Raw genomic sequence first — 22,388 nt, 5'->3', positions numbered from 1 at the left:
CAGCTCTGGTGCGGTTTGAGGCTGTGTGAGCTGCTGCACCCCTCCTTCGGTTAACTGAAAAATAACAGTCTGTTCCCCTTTTGTTCCCTCTCCCCACCAACTGCAGGAGTGCTCTGCCTGCCAGACAGCCTGAACCTTCACAGAGACCCGCAGAGGACCAGCAAGCCGGGAGAGCTAGCCATGTTCAGCCAGTCCGAGTTGAGGACCATCGAGCAATCCTTGCTGGCCACCCGTGTGGGCAGCATCGCGGAACTGAGTAAGTGGATACTGGTTCTCCTGTGCTCTCTGTGCCCAGGGGGCCAGCTGCCCTGGGGTAACCAGCCCGGTGACTCCTCTCATTGACCACCCGCCGTGGGGAAGGTGAGGGCTTTGGAATTAGGCAGGCTGATAAAATTCCTGGCCCTGCCTCTGATGGATGTCAAGGTCCTACCCTTTTCTGAGCCTCGGTTTCCGTTTCTTTAAAAGAGAGAAAATGATAATACTTCACTTAGAGCGTAGCTGTGGAGATTGGGCAAGCTAATGCCCATTAAGGTGTTTGCCATGGTGCCTGGTACACAGTAAATGCTGTAAACGCTGTTGATCACCGCAGTGGGATCACATCTCTCCTCTGTTCAGAAACCTTCACTGGCTTCCCATCTGATCCATAGGAAAAGCCAAAGTTCTCAGAATTGTGTCCAGCCTCTCCCACCTGTGTCCCTCAGACATCTTTTCCCCCTCTCTCTCGAGGACCTCTGAACTCCAGGCACACTGGCCCCAGTTGTTACTTGAACATGGCAGGTGTACCTAAGGGCCTTTGCACTTACTGTTCCCTCTTCCTGAACCACTCTCTTCCTCCAGATATCCATATAGCTTTCTCCCTCCTTACCTTCAATCCTAACCCAAATGTTACTCCTAACGAGGCTCTCCCTGACCACCCTATTTAAAATGATAACAAATGTAGAACTACCATATGACCCAGAAATCCCACTCCTGGGCATATATCCAGACAGAATTTTGATTACAAAAGATACTTGCACCCCCGTGTTCACTGCAGCACTATTCACAATAGCCAAGGCATGGAAACAGCCTAAATGTCCACAAGAGATGCATGGATCATGATGTGGTACATATACATGATGGAATACTACTCAGCCATAAAAAAGAACAAAAGAATATCATTTGCAGCAACATGGATGGAACCAGAGACTCTTATACTAAGTGAAGTATGTCAGAAAGAGAAAGACAGGAGTTCCCGTCGTGGCTCAGTGGTTAACGGATCCGACTAGGAACCATGAGGTTGCGGGTTCGGTCCCTGCCCTTGCTCAGTGGGTTAACGATCCGGCGTTGCCGTGAGCTGTGGTGTGGGTTGCAGACACGGCTCGGATCCTGTGTTGCTGTGGCTCTGGTGTAGGCCAGTGGCTACAGCTCCAATTCGACCCCTAGCCTGGGAACCTCCATAAGCCGCAGGAGCGGCCCAAAGAAATAGCAAAAAAAAAAAAAAAAAAAAGAAAAAGACAAATACCATGTGATATCACTTATATCTGGAGTCTAACATATGGCACAAATGAATCTATTTACAGAAAAGAAACAAACTCATGGACCTGTGGTTGCCAAGGAGGAGAGGGAGAGAGTAGGATGGACTGGGAGGTTGGGGTTAGTAGATGCAAACTATTACCTTTGGCGTGGATAAGCAATGAGATCCTGCTGTATAGCACAGGGAACTATATCTAGCACTAGTGACTACATCTAGTCACTTGTGATAGAACATGATAGAGGAGAATGTGAGAAAAAGAATACATATATATGCATGCATGTACATATGACTGGAACACTTTGCTGTACAAAGAAATTGACAGAACATTGTAAATCAACTATAATTAAAAAATGAAAAAAAGTAATGCCCCAAGAACTCTAATCCCTCTTCACTGATTTATCTTTCTCCCCCACTGGTATCCTATGACATACTCTCTATTTTTGTTTGTCAAAAACAGCTCCATTGAGATATAATTTATGTACAGTTTACCTGCTTAAAGTGTATCATCATTCAGTGGCTTTCAGTATATTTACAAGTTAGGCAGCCATAACCACCATCAATTTTAGAACCTTTCATCTCCCCAGCAAGAAGCCCGATGACCATGAGCCATGAGTCCCCTTCCTGCTTGCCCCAGTCACACTCCATCGTTTATTCATTTTGTTTGATTGCCTAGTTCTCGCTACTAAAATATATGCTCATGGAAGGTAGAGATTTTTTTGTTATTGTTCATTGATGTAAGCCCAACACCAAGAATACTGCCAGGCACATAACTGGCCCTCAGGAAATAGGAAGGTAGAGAGAGAGAAGGGGACAGAAAGATGGAAAAATGTTGAGGAGTCCCAAGTTTGAGCCATGGTAGCCAGGTTTACACATCCCCTAATACAGGGCCGTGCTCTCTGCATCTGACCAACCAGAAGAAAATAAAACTGTATTTGAGTTCCCATCATGGCTCAGTGGAAACGAATCTGACTGGCATCCATGAGGATGCAAGTTCCACCCCTGGCCTCAATCGGTGGGTTAAGGATCTGGCGTTGCCATGAGCTGTGGTGTAGGTGGTAGACGCATCTCAGATCCCACGTTGCTGTGGCTGTAGCTCCGATTAGACCGCTAGCCTGGGAACCTTCATATACCGTGGGTAAGGCCCTAAAAAGACAAAGAAGAAAAAAACTGTATTTACCTACGATCCAATTAATTGTCAAATGTAGCTGTGTGTTAGTTCTGAATGGGACTGGAGCATTGATCTCAGAAATGCCAGAGTTGTTTAAAGTATAAGTTGGTGTGAAATTCTAGAAAATTCTGAACTAGAAAAGGATTCAAGACCCCAAGGCAACTTGTGCCTCTTCCCAAGAATTCCCTGTGCCCCCAGGACAGGCATCCCTCCCTCCCTTGAATATAGGGCACGCAACTCTGAAAAGGGAAGCAGTAACTGATTCAAGCTCAGGGGTCCTTGCAGTCACCAGAGTTGCTTTCCTGGTACCCGAATTTGGAAATTGTGCTTCCATTCTCATCAAACCCCCTAAGGCATGAGATGCCTCCAGTTACAGGGTCTCCCAGCTCCTGGTTGGTTGTATGATTGTTCTTAAACTTTTGAATGCTGTGGACCCCTTTGGCAGTTTGAAGCCTATGGACCCTGCCTCAGAATAATTTTTTTTTTTTTTTGCCTGTTCTAGGGCCACTTCCCACGGCATATGGAGGTTCCCAGGCTAGGGGTCTAATTGGAGCTGCAGCAGCCAGCCTACACCACAGCTCACGGCAACACCGGATCCTTAAGCCACTGAGCAAGGCCAGGGATCGAACCCGCAACCTCATGCTTCCTAGTTGGATTCACTAACCACTGTACCACGACGGGAACTCCAAGAATAATATTTTTAAATGCAAAAAATAAAGCACATATGTTTATAAAGGAAGCTATATTATATGAAAAGACATTATCAACATATTTTTACCTAAATCATGGTATGGTAATTCTATGCTTAGAATATGATAAAACAAGATCTAGCAGCAGCTCGGATGACCCGTTACTTTGAGGTAGTGATGTGTGAGGGATATTTTGAGATCTCTGCAACAGTTGGAATTGGGTAAGGAAAGAGCTGCATATTAACAGCCCCCCAGGCAATCAGACATAGCCATCGGAGCAACTCCTTTGAAAAAAACATCTCAGGGGAGAAAAAAGCCATATTGTTTGGGACTTTGCAAATTTCCAAGGCATGCCCATGACCTTGGAAAGGCTGAATCTGGCTATAGGGTTGGTTCATGTCTATGTGGGCGCAACCCTGGAAGAGGCCCCCACACATTCTTTGTTGGAGTCCTCGAAGTTTGTCCTGGCATATTTAAGGGCCCCTCCTAGCACAGGGCTGGGGCCCTGCTCCACTCCGGGGCTCTCCGGGAGGAGAGGATTTGCTAAACAAATCTGCACTTCACCTATGCAGGCAGCCTGCGGGAGCCGCTTGCCATGTACATTGTTTTTAAAGACAATTTGCTCTGTAAATTAAATGCTGCCATTCTTGTTGAATGTTGACTTTTGCATGTGAATTGTTGGCACAGATGGATGCTGCTAATTACAAATGGGTTCCTTCGGTTCATGAAGTCAGCTCCTTAGAAAGTGTGCATGGAAGCGCATTGATAAGCCATGTTGTTGGCAGCAGAAGGTAATAAAATTGCCTTCATTTCTGATCTGACTGTAATTTAGACTGGCTTGCTCTGTGGTCTAAATCAATACAGCCGTGCTCTCTCTGTGTACATAGGGAGCTGTTTCTTCATATTCAAAGGTTACTCTGCCAGTGCAGATTCCAGACACTGCAATTTTTCTAGCAAAGACAAGATGGAGAGAGTTTGTTCCCAGCCATCCCTGCTCTTCTTGAATCGGGCTGTTCAGGTTTGAGAGCAGAGCCCCTGGCCATGGGCCAACAATAATAATAGCCAATGATAATAATAGCAGCAACTGATGCTGTTAAGCTAGGAAACTATGAAAAAAATCTACATTAGTTAGTTCCAATGTCACTGTCATTATCCCCAAAGACATGGGAACAGAGGCACAAAGGGGACAAACAACTTATCAAGAGCAACCTCACCTGGGAGCTGACGGCTTGAAATTGAATCCAGTTTTTGAGGCAGAGCTTTCACCACTAGACCTGACTCCCTGTCTTGGGGCATGGGGGAGCCCCGGTGTTTCTACCTGATGCAGGTGGCATGAGCGCCCCCCTCTGTAAGGTCAGGATGTTGGTCAGGTCTGAGGCTCTGCCGTTTGCTCTGTAGGATGCATTGCAGATGCTCTTCTCAAAGCGAAATGGAAGACGTGAAAATTCACAAAGGTCACCAGGTATTTCACCAGCCCCTAGACAGCAGACTGCCCCTGCCCGTTGAGCCCTCTCCCTGATCTGCCCTTGCGTCCATCCTCAGGGCATCATATTAAAACCCATCAGTGGTGATGTCCAGAGCACATTTTTCTGTCCAGCCTGTTATGACTTGGGATGAAAATACATCCACTATTTCCAGACCAACTACTATGTGCCACGTGCTGTAAATACATGAAAGGTATTATTATTCCCATTTTACAGAAAAGAAAACTAAGACTTGGCAGTATAAATGTTTTGCCCCAGACCACACAGCTCGTACGTGACAGAGTCACAATTCAAACCCAGTTTTTTCTTTTTCTTTTTTCCTTTTTACAGCCGCTCCTGCAGCATATGGACAGTCCCAGGCTAGGGGTTGAATCAGAGCTGTAGCTGCAACCTACGCCACAGCCACAGCCACAGCAACACTGGATCCCTAACCCACTGAGTCAGACCAGGGATCGAACCCATATCCTCACTGAGACTATGTCAGATTCTTAACCTGCTGAGCCACGACCAGAACTCATCTTTTGCTACTTTACTGTGCGGTGTCCCATTCAGCTTTGCATTCTAAGCACTTAACACATCGCTCATAGCTTGGGAAATATCTACTGGATGTCATATGAATAAATGAGTGACCCACAGTTGAACTAGTCTGTGAAACAAAAGCTGAAGAAAATGCTACCAGTAAGGGGAAGTTGTAATAAAACTCTTGTCAAATATTAAATTCTCTATTGCACTGAATTTTGAACTCCGAAAACTATTACTGAGCCTCTGTATGTCAAATTATTTGAATGTGAAGCTGAGCAGAAGACCATAGAGGTCCCCAAACTGACACGGGCTGGTGATTCTTAACTGTGGGTGCTACGAAATTTGCAAGGTGATGCGCTGAACTTAGAGTCTGGCGGGCAGACCAGGTCTCATTACCTGACCCAGGTCAGGGGTAGGTCTGCAGGAAGCAGGTCCACCTGCCTCCAGCATTGAGGCCGTGGGGAAAGCAGAGGCCCTGACTCTTCTCACTTTTGAACCAACTTGATTCTTATTTGGTCCCATCAATCCCATCTTTGTGTCCTCTGAGATCATGATGCAGCTCTTCTGCCCAATGTCCCAGCCTTGCCCCCAAGCTCCCAATTAAACTGGCATTAAACAGTCATTAATTAGAGTAATTGCCTTCTGTTGTTTAATAGGAAAAAAAGTGAGGGCTTTGTAGAAAAATGCCTTCCGTTTTTCTTTTCACACTAAACTGGGAACTTAGTGTTCTCAGTAAGTCCATCACAACGGGGCCATTAATTTGCAAGTGTGCATAGAAAGTGTGTTTGGACTGTCTCTCTTCTATGTCACCAGAAAGAAAAACAGCCCCAAACAGAATTCCTGTTGTGGCTCAGCGGTGATGAACCCGACTAGCATCCCTGAGAATGCAGGTTCGATCCCTGGCCTCGTTCAGTGGGTTAAGGACCCGTGTTGCTGTGAGCTGTGGTGTAGGTCACAGATGCGGCTTGGATCTGGTATTGCTGTGGCTGTGGTGTAAGCTGGCAGCTGCAGCTCCCCTTCAACCTCTAGCCCCGAACCTCCAAATGCCACAGGTGCAGCCCTAAAAAGAGAAATAATAATAATAATAAAATAATGTAGCAGATGTTTATTTTAAAAAGAAAAGGAAAGAAAAGCAGCCCTTATTGCTTGGGTAAGTATGGGGGGGTGTCTATTGAATGCAAATGGACTCATTTCAGAAGGTCCTGCTGCCTCCAGAATGCACCTCTGACCCTTTCAGGTGGTAAAGTGGCCATCAACCTCTTGGCATTTCGTAAACACTCCACTTCGCCAAAGGGCCTTTGCACATCCTGTTCCTTCTGCCTAGAAAGCTTTTCCCTTGATATTTACAGAGCTCTTCCTGACTTCATTTAGGCCTCTGCTCAAATGTCACCTCCTCAGAGAGGTCCTCCTGTGACAGCCCCACTCACTTAACCCTCCCCCACCACTCCTCGCTATACGCACTTCCTGCTTTAATTTTTTCATGGCACTTCGCACCACCTGACATACTCTTTCTTTATTGTCTGTCCACCCCACCAAGATTGTAAACGTCACAAGAGCCACCACTTTTTTTAAAACATCACCACTTGAACCCCCCATACCTGGAACAATGTCCAACACACAGTAGGATTCAGTACATATTTGATGCATGAATGGTAACTTCCCTGCTGGACCCAGAGCTCAGTCTTCTGTTCTCCATCCCTGTTCCTCCAGCTCTGCCTCTCCTCTAAAACAAATCTCCTCTCATTACTTGATACCAATGACCTGGGTTACATGTGGCCTTTTCTTTCTTTCTTGTTCAAGGGGAGAGGTTCAGTGAGGCAGTTCAACCACAGTTTATGATGCTGGAGAGGGCCTTAATTTCCCCATCTGTGCTGTGTGGCCTAGAGCAAGTGCCTTGATCACTCTGATCCCCAGTTTTACCATCCGTGCAAAGAGGGTGATGATACCTCGTGCCCCCGGGGTTGTGGGAAGTTTTGAAAAGATACTGTCGTGGTAGCGGACCATGATGAAATGAAGAGCGAGGAAAGAACTGAAGGTGCTGTCACAGCACAGGTTTCTGCAAAAGGAGCCTCCCATTGGAATGTGTGGCCCTTTATCCCAGGGGGATCACACGGGCGTGCAGGAAGTCAGCTTAGCGGAAGCTGCCCTGATAGCCAGGGTCAGGCAGGTTAGGGCAGCGTTTCCCAAAGGGAAGCATGGAAGATGATGGGAAGCGATACACAAACACTGTCTATTTTTAATTGCTCTGAATGTTTATGGATCCTATAAAAAATAATGGCTTTCCTTTCATGGCATTGTTATGAAGTTTCCTTTTAAAATGAATTTATTGTGTGAAAGAATGAGCCAATTTAACACACACAAAAAAATGTTAAGGAAGTAAATTATACCTGCCACACACAGATAGGTGAAAATTCATGATGGTGACTCAAATGGCTGCCATTTGGGAAAGCTGGTTATTATTAAGTCGATTCTTAGTAGGTTCCCAGAACCAAACTCGGGGCAGCTGGTGACAGTGGCTTTGTGGTTTGGGGTCCATGAAGCTGACAGGTGAATCATCAGATGGCACATGCATAGAGTAGGATTAGAAGTGGAGCTAGGAATGGCAGACTCCCTGTGCCTGTGCCAGTTCCATCTCCTATGGTCAGCCCTCATCCGAAGCCTCCCTTAGGCTTCCGATCTGGAGACTGGGATCGTACCCATGATGAGAGTGGTGATGATAGTGAAGATAGAAAGGACGGTGATGAAAACAACGACAGTGGGCACGATGATGGCAATGATGGCAAGACGACGATGGTGGTGGTGGTCGTGATGGTGGAACTGCTGGTGATGATGGGTGGGGTGGTGGGGGGGGGGGGGGGGGGGTGGTGGTGGTCGTGATGGTGGAACTGCTGGTGATGATGGAATTGATGGTGATGCTCACAAAGATGATGCTGGTAGAGATGACGGTGGTGGTCACGATGATGAAACAGACGAGGACAATGAAGTTGATCCAAAGAAAAAGAAAGAGGGCGGAATATTTATTAAACACTCACAATGGGTCAGACCCTATTTCAAATGTTTTAAGTGATTTATAGGATTGTTTCATTTAATATGGAATTCAGTGCTATTATTACATTTTTCAAACGAAGAAACCAGCGCTAATTACTTTACTTATTTATTTATTTTTGCCATTTCTAGGGCCGCGCACGTGGCATATGGAGGTTCCCAGGCTAGGGGTCGAATTGGAGTTGTAGCCGCAGCAACGCCAGATCCGAGCCAAGTCTGTGACCTACACCACAGCTCATGGCAACGCCGGATCCTTAACCCACTGAGCAGGGCCAGGGATCAAACCTGCAACCTCATGGTTCCTAGCTGGATTCGATAACCACTGAACCACGATGGGAACTCCGTCCAATGCTAATTACTTTATATGTGTTATCAATTTAATCCACACAACAAAATTCACAAAGGTCATAGTCATTCCCGTATACAGAGGAGAAGCAAACTCACCCAAGGTCATGCAGCTAGTCAGTGGCAGGCTGAAGAGTCAGACTCAGCCAGTCTGACTCCAGGGAGCTTGTCCCTAACCACTATACTACACTGCTCCTCCAGGAACAGGACAACGAATGAGTCGTGGTCTCTGCCTGTGAACTTCAGTGGGGGAAGCAGATGTGTGACCTGTTAAAACATGTCTGAGTTAAACAAGTATCGTGTTAGACTTTACTAGCAGGTATTGTGGGTGTACAAAAAGGGAGATTGATTCTGACTAGGGGCATCTTGGAGGCTCCATGGAAGAAGTGGCATTTGATCACAGCCTTGAAGGTCTTCAGGAGGTGAGAGGATGAAGGGGAGGGCACCATCAGGTGCTAAAACAACAAAAACAAAAGCAGGGAACCTGGAAGTACAGGGCAAGCTGAAGGATACTCTGAAGAGATGATTGGCTCAACCAAGACCAAAGCCTTCCCAAGATCTCGGGAATTGGAGGGGTGGTACAGGAGCCCAAACATGGACCCTCTGCTCTTTTCCACTCTCTTCTGATTTTTCTTATCTTGAGCTTATGAGTGCTTTCAAGAAAGACCGATGGAAAGATGAGTGTACCCTAACCTGACCCTAGATGGAAGGTACAAGAAAATAAAGCCCACCTCGGTAAGCTTATTATTCTGATAATACCACGTAGCACATGCTGTAATCCAAAATTCGGAAAGGACAGAAAACTTGGACGGGAATGTTACCCACAATCCCACTAGACAGAGAAATCCTTGGTCAACATTTTGCTATTTTTTTTTCTGGTGTTTACTCCGCGCATCTTTTTTTAATAACATAATCCTAATCACGTTGTGTGCAGTTTTGAATTTCACTTTCTTTTCCACTTACCCTTTTAACACAAAGAGTTTTTTCATTTATTGCAGCTCTGGGTAAACATTTTTAGTAACTGCCCAAGTTTATTCTTTTAGCACATACCAGAGTTTATTTAACCATGCTCTGATTTTCAGACGTTTGTTTCTTTGTCACATTTTGGCTCCTGTAAATGAGGTTTGAGTGAAAATCCTTGTGCGTGAAGATTTTGCTGTACTTTGGATTCTGTATTAGGACAGAGTCCCAGAAATGGAATTACCGAATCAAGGGTAAGGACTGTTCCCAAACACCTTGGCCGCATGATGCTAAATTGTCCCATCGTGGACCTGAAGCTGGCCACAGCTGCAGCAGTCTGTCTCTGAAAGAAGGACTCAGGTCAGGGTAGGGTGACAAGCACAGGCATTAGAGTCCAACAGGCCAGGTTGAGAATCTTGTATCTGCCTTGTACCTTAAGCCTCGATTTCCTTCTCTGTAAAACAGAATTTCTCAACCTGGGCATTATTGACGTTTGGGCTAAATTCTTTATTGTGGGGGCTGCTCTATACATTGTAGGATGTTTTGCAGCATCTCTAACCATTAGATGCAGTAGCAGCCCCCCAGATGTGACACCAGAAATGTTCCCAGATATTGCCCCTGGGAGGTAAAAGTCACCCTGGTTGCAGATCTGCTGTGAAGCTGAAAAAATATAAGGCAAACACTATAAGCCTTGGAAGATTAGAAGCAGTGCACGGGAGGTGCTTTTTCACAGTGCCTGGTACAAAGTAGGTGCTCGGTGAATGGCAGCTGGGACTGCTATTCACACGGAACCGTGGTTCTTCACGTTCTCCATCTGCAGGTGGTCTTGGGATCTTCCCTGCCCACCTACCTCTAAAAGAGAATTTCCTTCTTTGATTCTTTTTTGAGTTTCTCGCATATATTTTCTGCTGTGGGAAATGGGGAGAAGGAGGATCAGGCTCAAGGTGAGACTTGGTAAGAGGTAGAGGGGTGTCAGGAAGCAATACCCTCTCCCCTGCTATCTGTTAAACCTCTGCATTGCTGTCCAGATATTAAGCTTAATGGGTTGTAATCTGGTCAGGTCATCTTGATGAGGTCTTAGGACTTTGGCAACATGAAAGTTTCCTTTCCTCAGACAACCCTGAACAGAAATAGTGACCACCTGGAATCCTGTTTCAAGAAGGATTTTAAGGCTGCATCTATGCTCAGTGGATAAGAGCTCTGTGGTTGATTAAGCATGTCTGCTGTGGACGTGGAAGGAAAAGGGAAATATTTGCCATTTCTGCCTTTAGCTGAAACCTCATCTCTATAGTCTGACTCCCACAAGTGAAGTGAATAGTCCTCTTGCCAATCTTCTTTTGAGGAAGTGGCCCATCCCTCAGACAGGAAATAACCTAAAAGGCAGGCTTTGGGCCTTCGGAGGAGAAGCTCCTGCCTCTTACTGAGCTTTACTTTCTTGCATTTGGATTTTAGGTACAGTGTCCTGTTAAAATGTACAGCTGGATGGCAGAGAACTGGCTCTGCAGGCCTAGTTTCATCTGGGCAATGAGGGATTGGGAATGGGGGAGACAGTCCCCTGCCCCACCAGGGCTAGAATGGGGGGTTAAATTCCAGTAGGAGTTGATGTTTCAGTCAGAAGTCTGAAGGCAGAATTCCTTCCTCTTTGGGGTCCTCTATCTTTTCTCCTCAGGCCTTCCTTCAACTGATTGGATGAGGCCCACCCACGTTATGGAGGGTAATCTGCTTTACTCAAAATCGACTGATTTTGTTTATTTTGTTTTGTTTTGTTTTTTGCTTTTTAGGGCCTCACCCACAGCATATGAAGTTCCCAGGCTAGGGGTTGAATTGGAGCTACAGCCACTGGCCTGTACCACAGCCACAGCAACACCAGATCTGAGCTGTATCTGTGACCTACACCACAGCTCGTGGCAATGCTGGATCCTTAACCCACTGAGCGAGGCCAGGGATCAGACCCGCATCCTCATGGTTACTAGTTGGATTCGTTTCCACTGTGCTACAACGGGAACTCCAAAATCTACTGATTTAAATGTTAATCACGTCTATAAAAGAGCTTCACAGCACCGTCTAGACTAGCATTTGACCAGCCAGCTGGGCACTAAAGCTTAGCCCAGTTAATGTATAAAATTAACCATCACAGATACCTTAGATGAGTGTCTCCCCAGGTGTGCAACATCTCCCCTGTGCATGAGATGATTTCAAGTGGGACGGGGCAGAGTCTTAAATAGCATTGGTCATGGAGTGATTCTTTTAAGTTCCGGTTTAATTTTAATTGCTTAAAGAAGGAAGGCTCCACTTGATATGAGCCCCTAACAATTCTCTCACTTGTTATTTATAACAAAAGAAAGCCAGACCAAAATTCAGCCATAAATTAATTACACCATTTTTTTTCATCTAATTAACTTTTACGATGACCTTTTGTTTATGGCAAATGATACTGATTTTCCATTTATGGAATGGAAATAAAGTTTCCTTTTTATTTATTTATTTTTTGTCTTTTTGCCTTTTCTAGGGCTGCTCCGAGGCATATGGAGGTTCCCAGGCTAGGGGTCTAATCGGAGCTGTAGCCACCACCCTATACCACAGCCACGGCAACACCAGATCCAAGCCACATCTGTGACCTACACCACAACTCCCAGCAACACTGGATCCTTAACCCACTGAGCGAGGCCAGGGATCGAACCTGCAACCTCATGGTTCCTAGTCGGATTCGTTAACCACTGCGACGGGAACTCCCAATGTTTCCTTTTTAGATACATGGACTTTAAAAAACAGAGTGAGTCCATTGAAAATTAAGTGAATAATAGTACAGGTGGTGCTTGGGACGGAGCCACACTCATGAAGGTTCACTTACAAACAACCAAGTTTGGGAAACACTATCTTAGCCAAGAAAAGACTGGGCTTTGGGTCCACCCAGCCTCGCAGAGAAAGAGCTTCCCTCCAAGGCCACCTGGGAGCACACAGGTTTTGTGATTAAGGAGAAGGCTGCTTTCTCTGTGAGAAAACACAAGACCGGAGTGTTCTCAGGGTTTGCCAATGCTGAGTAAAACATGCCTCTCAAGGAGCATGTTTGTTTATATTTTTTTAATTTTTATTTTTTATTTTTTAAATTACTCAGTGACTTTTCTTACATTTATTGTTGTACAACAATCATCACAACCAAATTTTATAGCATTTCCTCAAGGTGCATGTTTAAGTGCAAGGATTCTGTATATACACACTCCTGTATAAAATAAATGATTAATGAGAACCTACTGTATGGCACAGGAAAATCTACTCAATAGCTGGTAATAACCTATCTGGGAAAAAATAACAGATGCATTTATATGTATGACAGATTCCCTTTGCTGTACACCTGAAACAAATCCAACATTGTTGGTCAACTACACTCCAATAAAATTTAATGAAAAAACAGAAAATAAAGCTGCCATAAATAAATAAAATCTGAACACCAGAACAATTTACCCAATAACAAAATACGATCAACTCAATATCCTCCTGATTATATGATTGTGTTCAATAAACGTTTTTGAATGAAAAATGACTGAATAAATGAACAAAAAGTTTTTTTAAAAAAGGCATGGATTCTCGATCCAGAGTGCCCGGGTTCAAAACCTGGCTCTGCCACTCATGGCTCTGCAGCCTTGAGAAATTACTTAATCTCTTTGGCCTTCTTTTTCCTCATCTATAAAATGGGTTTATAAAGTTGCCTACTTCATAGGTTGTTGTGAAAATTAAATGAATTAAAGTACTCGGAAATGTGCTATTGCATCGTAAGTGTCACTTGGGACTGGGTTGCTGTTGCTGGGAACAATTGACAAAGAAAAAGAATATTGTGACACCACGCACCAAATGCCGTAACAAAGGAAGTACAGTGTGATATTAGACACAGAGGAGTTGGGGAGAGATTCCAGGATGGTTTTGTGGAGACATTAATGTATAAGCTGATACCTGGAGGATCTGTAGGAATTAGCCTGGAGAAGAGGAGAGAGAGAGAATGTTCTGGAGAGAGGGAACGGTATATGCATGGGCTCAGAGTCAAGAGATGATAAAGTCTGTTCTTGTGGCCACAAGGAAGACAGTACTGGTTACAGCAGAGGATGTGATAGAGGGTGTGTCCCAAGGTGAGGGAGGCTGGAAGCCAGGGGCTTGCTGTGCCTCGTTGGGAACAATGGGTTCCAGAAGAGCAGGACTGGAATTATCTTAGTAGCCCCCTCAGTGGTTGAAGCAGCACCCCAAATCTGGTAAGGCCTTGACCGTTGCAGCACCCCAAACCTGGTAAGGCCTTGACCGTTGGGTGATGAATGAACAGATGCTTTCCTCTCTGCTCGAGGTGTGGCCTGGAGGTCCCATGGGAGCACTCCACTGAGTGAGAGAGAATGAGAGAATCCCAGAGTCAGAATCTCTGCAGAGATCTCCGGGCACATCTCTGCGAGTCTTGGCTGCCTGAAGGATCTGAAATCAAATCTTACTTCTGTCCACAGGTGACCTGGTGTCCCGAGCAATGCATCACCTGCAGCCCCTCAACGCCAAGCACCATGGCAACGGCACCCCCCTGCACCACAAGCAGGGGGCGCTCTACTGGGAGCCGGAGGCCCTGTACACCCTCTGCTATTTCATGCACTGCCCACAGATGGAATGGGAAAATCCCAACGTGGAGCCCTCCAAAGTCAACCTCCAGGTGGAAAGGTAAGTCTCGTCTTGGCTTTGGTTGGCCAAAGAGAGAAGCTCCCTTCTGGCCAATACCACCTTGTGATGAGTGGGTACCACCTCCAGGGTGGTGCCGGAGTTGGGGAGGGGAGGGATACTGGAGGTCAGAACTGCCCAGTTTCCGGAAGCTCATAGGAGGTGTCTAGATAGGAACCGTGTGCCCTGCTGGGGCATATCTGAGACCTGGATGAGATATTTGAAATGGATTTTCATAGGGCTTGTCCAGTGGGGGGTAAAGCAGCCTGGCTCAGAAGGGTGGGTCTGCACATTCGGAGAGAGAAGGGTCTCTGCCACGCGGGGGTCTTCCTTGCAAAGGCAGCATTGGCGGATGCCAGCTCTTTGGGTGGGATATGTCTTATCTTCATTTCATCCTGGCTGCCCTGGGGACTCCAGGCGGAAACCAGAACACCTGCTCAGCAAGAAATGGCCTCTTGGGTCTCGGGTGGGCGGGAGACAGCACAGCTGTTCCAGTGAAGCAGAATCCTCCCGGCAGGGAAGGAAAGGAGGGTTTCCAGGAAGAGGAAACTCCCTCTGACCCCAGCTTGTGCTGCTCGTCTGTCCACCTCCCTGAGCCTCAGCCTCCTCATCTGTCAACCAGCAGCTGCACTAAGTGGTTGCCAGGCTCCCCTCCTACCTGGAAAACCCCAAGATTCCCAGTGTGTCACCATTCAGGCCCTTCCTCCCATTTAACTACTGCAGAAGTGACCCTGTTTATCAAGAGCAGTTAAAAGAGCAGGCTCTGTGATCCAGACTGCTGGGTTCAAATCCAGGCTCTTCCAGTTGAAAGCCAGGGTGTCTTGGGAAAGTGCCTTTAACCTCTCTGGGCCTCAGTTTTTTCAACCACAAAACAGGGCTACTAAGAATACATCCTTCGTTAGGGCTGTTTGAAGATCGAACACATTGAACCGTGTCCTGCATGCAGTAAGTGCTCAATAAGTGTCCCCTCGTGTTACTGTTGTTGTAGATCTTATCCACACACAGCTGAACAACTCCCAGTTTGGGCTCAGTGCCCTTTTCTTTTCTCTGTTCAATGGTTCCAAGTGGTTTTGAAATGCTCATTCGAGGCCATGTTTCTGCCAGGATGGATTGAGCTTAATTGGGCTCCTAAACCATGTCTCTTGGCTTTCAGTTAAGAGGATGGAGCGTGGGTGAGACAGAAGTTGCCTCTTTTTTTTTCCCCCAAGAATCCCAAGTGAGCATCAATATTTCATTCCAGTCTGGAACTAACTTAATCAGAGGATGACATCATCTGCTCTCCAGGCCAAATCTGTGGGCACCCTGTGCCTATATTTTCATGTGCCAGACATGCCCAAAGTGGAGAGGTGGCAACATGCCCGTGGTCCCTGGGCAGAAAACCACCTCAGTCAGACACACCAAAACTTCGCTTTCTGTGCGTAAGAATCGTGATGGCTGACAGGACGGAAACCATTGGCCTGGCCCTTTAAAGATACCTGGTTCTTCAGCCCCCACTCCATCCCCATAGCCTGTACAACAGGGCAGTTTCTCTGACTCACGTTCTTCATATACTCTTCAATGCTTGCCTCTACATAGCTGACCCCCTCTCCATCACACACACACACACACGTCTATCTATTGCCTGTGAGCTTTGTGAAGGCACAGAACACATCCCTTTGGTTATCACTTCACACCTAATGCCATGCTCAACATCTGGTCTTTATCACAAAGGCAATAAATATTTGTAAAATGAGGCGTTCCCACTGCGGCACCGCGGGTTAAGGATCTAGCATTGCCACAGCTGTGGTATAGTTCCCAGCTGCAGCTCAGATTTGATCCCTGGCCCAGGACCTTCATGTGCCAGGGGTGCAGCCAAGTAAAAAAAAAAAAAAAAAAAAAAAAGTGTAGAATGAAAGCGTGGACAGATCCATTGATCCAGCTGCCTATGAACCCTTTCCATCGGGCGTGCTCACAACCACCTCGAAACGAAAGCCAGCATCTTTCTCCCCAAATCGGCAGTTCCTCCTTTCTCTCCAGTCTCCAAGAATGGCATCGCCGTCAACCCAGAAAACTGGGACTCCCCCCACACTCCTTCTTCTCCCTCCCTCTTTCCTGCAGCCAGCTGCTCAGTCAGCAGATCTCACTGATTCTCCGTCTGTGCATCCCCCATTTCCCTATGCTTTCCTCCCCAGATCACTGCCTCTGCATGGTTCAAGCCCTCACTCCCTCTTACTGCCATTACTGCATTTGATTCCTAAATGGCCTCCTTATATATAAGGCTTAATATTCTCTGAGCAGCTCCATCCTCATGGCCACTAGACTGAAACGTCTAAAATATAAATCTCATCCTATGACACACTCCCTGACCCCCACTCAACACAGTTGCATGCTTCCCATTACATTTTCTGCTATGCAGTTTCCATCTTCCCTTCTGGAATCGATTTCAGAATTCAGAGTGTCATTGAAGGGCTGTAAGTCTAAGAAGACCGTCTAAGGATTCCAAACCTTCTGAGATAAGTTTTAAAGAGGCATGAGCCACAAAGAGAAGAGAGTAAAAGAACGTGTCCCAGAATTTGTCAGGAGTCCATTATCTCAGTCTTTTCATGCCTTCTTGATTGAATTTTCAGGAGACAACATAAAACAGAAAGAAATTGGCTTTTTTTTTTTTTTTTTTTTTTTGAATTCTGATCATTTCAGTCCTCTGGAAAGAGTACAGATTTGGGAGTCAGATCAAACTTTGGGCTGTATCCCGGCTCTGCTGTTTCTGGTTCTGAGACCTTGAACAAGTCATTTCACCTGTTGAAACTCTTCAACTGTAAAATGAAAACAAGACCAGCCATCTGGGATTGGGTGTAAGCAATTGTAGACATCCAGTGCCATAGCTGGCACAAAGGGAGCTCCCCTTATCTCCCAAAAAGTAGCTGCTTCTTTTTCTTTTTCTTTGTTTGCATCTAAAATGCTATTATCTTTGTCCCTGAAGCTTGCGAGTGTGATTCCTTCTAGATGAAAAGCTCTTTCTTTCCCTTCTGTGATAGAACAGGTGTTGGTGATTATTAGCATCTGAAAGCACACAAAAGGGCTTCAGAGGAGCCAGGGCTCTGTTTTCAGTCAAGTGTTTACACCAGCTTGGAACCCAAATTTACAAACAAAACATTTCCGGTGGGAAGTAGGATTTTAATTTGGACCTGTTTTCTCTCTCTCTGTCTGTCCCCTATTCTCCCCTAAATCAAACAGCATTTCCTCCACTCTGTATCTCTGTGCTGGCAAAGTCAAGCAAGGCCGAGGTACTTAGGAGGTTTTCCATAGACTGCAAGTTCTTCGGGAACAGGCGCTCAGGATTATGTACTTTTGTCCAAGCCAAGCAAAAAGCCTGGGACATATTTGTTGACTGAAACACGGGTTGTTTTGTACCTCAAACCATCCCTGCTTGTCAGAAGAGCCTTTCTTGGCTGGAGTATTTGGAACGAGGCCTCCGTAGAACCATTTCACTCTTTCATGTGGGCACAGCTTTCCAGCTGCTACATTTGTTTTGGATAGCTTCATTTTTCATTGTGGGGTTTTTGAAGAAGCTCAGTGCCAGTATGAAATTTCTGTAGTTTAAGTTGTTCCAGAACTTTGGCTACTAATTTTTGAGCTTCTGAAATCTTTCAGGTCCCCCAGATACTAAAAAAAAAAAACCCACCTCTGATAAATTTTGTAAGATTATGATTAGGCTCTATTTATTTCCCAAATAGTAATGATAAATGTAAAGCCTTCATTTTAAGAGCAGGGGCCACGTAAGGCTATTGCTTTTTAATAGAATTATCTTAAATCTATGACAAGATTTTCCTGCCCTATGTCATTACTAGAAATATTGGTGATTTTTCCTAGATGTGTTTGGCTGTGAATGATTTCAGTATTTGTTAGCACAACATTTTCAAAGAATAGGATAAATAGGACTATTTTGTTGCCTGGAGTCACTGGTCGTGCCTGAGAGAAACAGTAATCAGATTCACCTAGAAGACTAGACCATTAGGTAGTTCTGTCCTCCCAGAGTCTCATGGAAAACAAGCCAGAATTTACACCTGGGCAGTGGCAGCTATTGTCCCTTTCGTAAGCAGAGCTGTGCAAATAGAGGCGGCCAAGTGCCTACCAGGGAAATCTCAGCTACAGACATGAGTATACAATCCCCAATCCCCAACGAGACGAGGACAACTAAATGCGAGAAACAGAACAGTCTTAACAAACAGAAGAATTTACACTTGAGGAAATAGAGTTAATGAAGCAACTATAACAGACGTTAGAAGCTAATGGTCCCCAAATACATCTTCCCCCAAAAAACCCTACTAAATCTCACCCCAGCCCATCAATACGTGACAAGTGATATCCAAATATTAACACACTCCAGTGGACATACCCAGAGTTAATGCAAAATTTCTGGCATTCTAGTTATAACTTTTCCCTATTCTTTCCTGAGAAGGAATGTATATCAGAGCCCAAATGAGCAGAGGGATCCTTGATACCTACAGCACACTACCAGGAGGAATGGTTAGTTGCAAAATTTGAGCTCGCTTAAAGCAGAAAGAAAGCCTCTGGCAGGCCCCGTATAGGCAGAGGGTTAACAAATCCTTCTCCCCACTACATGAGAATTTGACCTTGGGTTAATTCTCTGGCTCTGTTCCCCTGGAAACCTGATAAAAACTGCAACATCAACTGTGTTACTAAGCAACATTGCTTATGATCAAAATGACCCCATATTGGTAAATTAGATCTGGCCTTGTAATAGTGTAAACACTGGGTAAATATCCAGAGCTTTGGGCTTCCTTGAACTCATTGGCAGTATCCCTTGCAGAGAACCTGTTTCTATGGCGTTTTTACAAGAGACATTGGGGTTTATAAAGCAGGGCAGTCCCCATAACCACCCAAATGAACCTCATCTCCTTGCACCTGAGTTGGGCAGAAGATAACTCCAGGACAACTGGGTGCCACCAAAAGAAGCATCTGATGATGTCCTGCAGGGCAAGTGTAGCCTAGGAGAGTCCCATGTGTCTAAACGTTTAGTAGCACTTAAGATTTCCCGCAGATATTGAAGCTAGAAAAACAGGCTTCAAAGCCATACAATGTGGCACAGTGCCCAGGTTGCATCCCAGGGCTGCTCTGGCCAAGACCTCACAGCCACAGACACTGGAACTCACGCTACTGATGCTGGGCACTGAACACTCCCAGCAGGACCTCTGTCACCATTATTCCTTAAAGCAGAATGTATCTGCCACCACCCCTGTCATGGTCCACTTATGTCACACCACTTGCTTCCAAATCAGTGGAGGCTGGATCATATGCCTGCACCCTAACTGCAAGGGTGTCTGGGAAGGTGAATTTCTACACCTTGTTGAACCATGGGCTAATAATATAGGAAATTCTCCACAGAGGTCATCACACTAGGGTCATCAGTGGCTATGGGCACCCAAAAACAGTTAAGTTGACCAATGCCTACTATACTCGCCTACTCGACTTTTCTTGTTTTGTTTTGTTTGTTTGTTTTTTGTAAATAACATGCAAGTGAATCATTTGCACAGTTCAGCACTTTTGACCAATATGAGCCACACAGCTCATAACTGATTGGCATCCACGCCACAGTTAATACTCCCCAACATGAGGACTCCTTGGGTTGACACACTAGGAACCTCAACAACAAGAAGGAGGAGACAGGAGGGCTGTTTGTTCCTAGCATCCTAAGCTGGGATGAATGCCTTTGCCCCCAGAAAGAATTGCTACTTTCTCCTCTTCCTAAGGGTGGTGGTCACATCGGGCACAAAAGTCCCCTCAAATGTCCATCCAGTGCTAGTGGGTCCCAGAGAAATTCGGAGTCAGTGGATGAATGGGAACATGTCAGAGTGGGAGAACCACACATTAGACCTGTTTTCTGCAGGGCCATGTGGGCTTTTGTGGGCTAGCCTGGAATTCCAACCGTTATATACATGGTTCTAATGAAAAAAAAAAATGCATCTTGAAGTCTAAATAATTAACTTAAGAAACAAAATTTTAAAGCATGATCTATTTGTGACATGAGCATTGCTACAATTTATTTCATCTGGCCAGGATGAAAGCAACTCTAATCCCAGTATTTTTCAAACGGTAGGTTACAGCCCATTAATGGGCCATTAAATCAATGCAATGTAGAGATTGGCCAACTATACCCATAGGCCAAGCCTGGCCCACTGCCTGTTTTGATAAAGTTATATTGGAACGCAGCATACCCACTTGTTTACATATTATTTATGGCTGCTTTTGCACTTGTGGTTAGTTGTTACAGAGACCAAGTGGCCCACAAGGCCGAAAATACTATTTAGCCCTTTTCTTGAAAAAGTAGCTAACTCTAGATGCTATGGGGTGTAACCTGCATTTTTAAAAAATTAAGTAGAATTGAATAAAAAAATATCAGTGTAGGGAGTACCCATTGTGGCTCAGTGGAAACTAACCTGACTGGTATCTGTAAGGACAGGGGTTTGATCCCTGGCCCCACTCAATGGGTTAAGTGTTGCCGTGAGCTGTGGTGTAGGTCACAGATGCAGCTCCGATCTGGCATTGCTGTGGCTGTGGCATAGGCAGCAGCTGCAGGTCCAATTCAACCCCTGGCCTGGGAACCTCCATATGCATACATGCAGCCTGTCCTTATTTCACTGTGGATAGGCTATGGTTTAAAGAAGTAATAATATTGGGAAACCTCATCCCTAACCTCTAGAATCGTTTTATAATCTACATGAATGTTTACAGGATATAAAACTAATACACTTATTAAATAAAATATGGTAAGTACTCGAAAACAATAAACTTTTAATCACCCATAGTCTCCACATCCAGGAATAAGCCCTGAGACCATATGGGATATTTCCTTCCAATCTTAGTTTTCTGTGTATATTCAAAAGTTTTTTGGTTGCTTCACAAAATAAGGACCCTATAGTGCATGCAGTTTTGCTGATTTATTTCATCGAATGGCCTTCAAAAGCATGATTGTTCTATGGACTGTTCCATCAGTAGTCACAGAATTTAAAGTCAAGAGAGGGAGTTCCCTGGTGGTCTAATGGTCAGGACTTGGCGATTTCACTCCTACAGCCTGGCTTCAATCCCTGGTCTGGGAACTGAGATTCTGCATCATGCCATGGGCAGCAGTGGCAAAAAAATTAAACCTTTCAATTTTTTTAAAAAAAGGCAAGGGAGAGCTGGGAACAGGCATGTCAAACATGCTTCATGTTGAAGGTGATAAAACTGAGACCTGAAGGGATGAATAGACTTGACTGGAGTCATAAGCACATTTTCAGTAGATTTACAAGGCAGTGCCTCAGTGCCTTGGCACATGCTTTGCCCTCTTCCTGGACCACCGCCTCCCCTCTGCTTCAGCATCTCATGACGCCCATCAGTTCATCCCTCGAGACTCATTTTAGGCATCACATCCTCCAAGAACCCTTCCCTACCACCTCAATCTGCACTGAACGTCCAGAGCCTTGCTCGATGGCTAGTATATAGTAAGTGCTCAATAAATGTTTGCAGAACTGATTCCGAAACCTATGTGTTCTGGCTCCAAAGAGCCGTGTTGCCAGTGTCAACTCCAGCAGCCCCCAGATTGGCACTGGCTCTTCTGCCCACATGCTCCAGGCCTCAGTTTCCTTAGCTGTACACAAAAAATAATTATTCCTACTTCGTGGAGCTCTTTTGATGACTAATGAACTAACTTACCTAAGTGCCACACATAGTCACTGCCAGCAGGTGATCCATGAATGGCAGGGATTATTATTTTCTTCCTTAAGCCAGTTTGACCTCTTCTTCGATATTATAAGAGATTTGGATCCACACTTAGCATGTGGCAGGTCCCACTCTACATACTTTATGTGTATTGACTGATTCAGTATTCACAGTAACCCATGAGGCAGGAGCTAGCCTCCCCTCTCACCATTTCACAGATAAGGAAACCAAGGTACAGTAAAGTTGAGCAAGCTGCACATTTGGGCAGGTCTGGGAGTATC

General features: G+C 45.4%; 1 protein-coding gene across 4 annotated transcripts in view; it reads left to right on the top strand.

Moving 5' to 3' along the window:
* The window catches only part of BTBD11 (BTB domain containing 11), a 316,516-nt gene that overhangs the window by 191,811 nt on the left and 102,317 nt on the right, over positions 1–22,388 (top strand). For all 4 annotated transcript variants that reach the window (XM_021091555.1, XM_013988219.2, XM_013988218.2 and 1 more), the window contains exons 2-3: positions 107–256; positions 14,208–14,412. In XM_021091555.1, the coding sequence (XP_020947214.1) occupies positions 107–256; positions 14,208–14,412 (355 nt within the window). The remainder of the gene's footprint in view (positions 1–106; positions 257–14,207; positions 14,413–22,388) is intronic.

The sequence above is a fragment of the Sus scrofa genome, chromosome 5 (genome assembly GCF_000003025.6).
Source record: "Sus scrofa isolate TJ Tabasco breed Duroc chromosome 5, Sscrofa11.1, whole genome shotgun sequence".
NCBI lineage: Eukaryota > Metazoa > Chordata > Mammalia > Artiodactyla > Suidae > Sus > Sus scrofa.
This window is presented reverse-complemented; position numbering and strand designations above follow the sequence as displayed.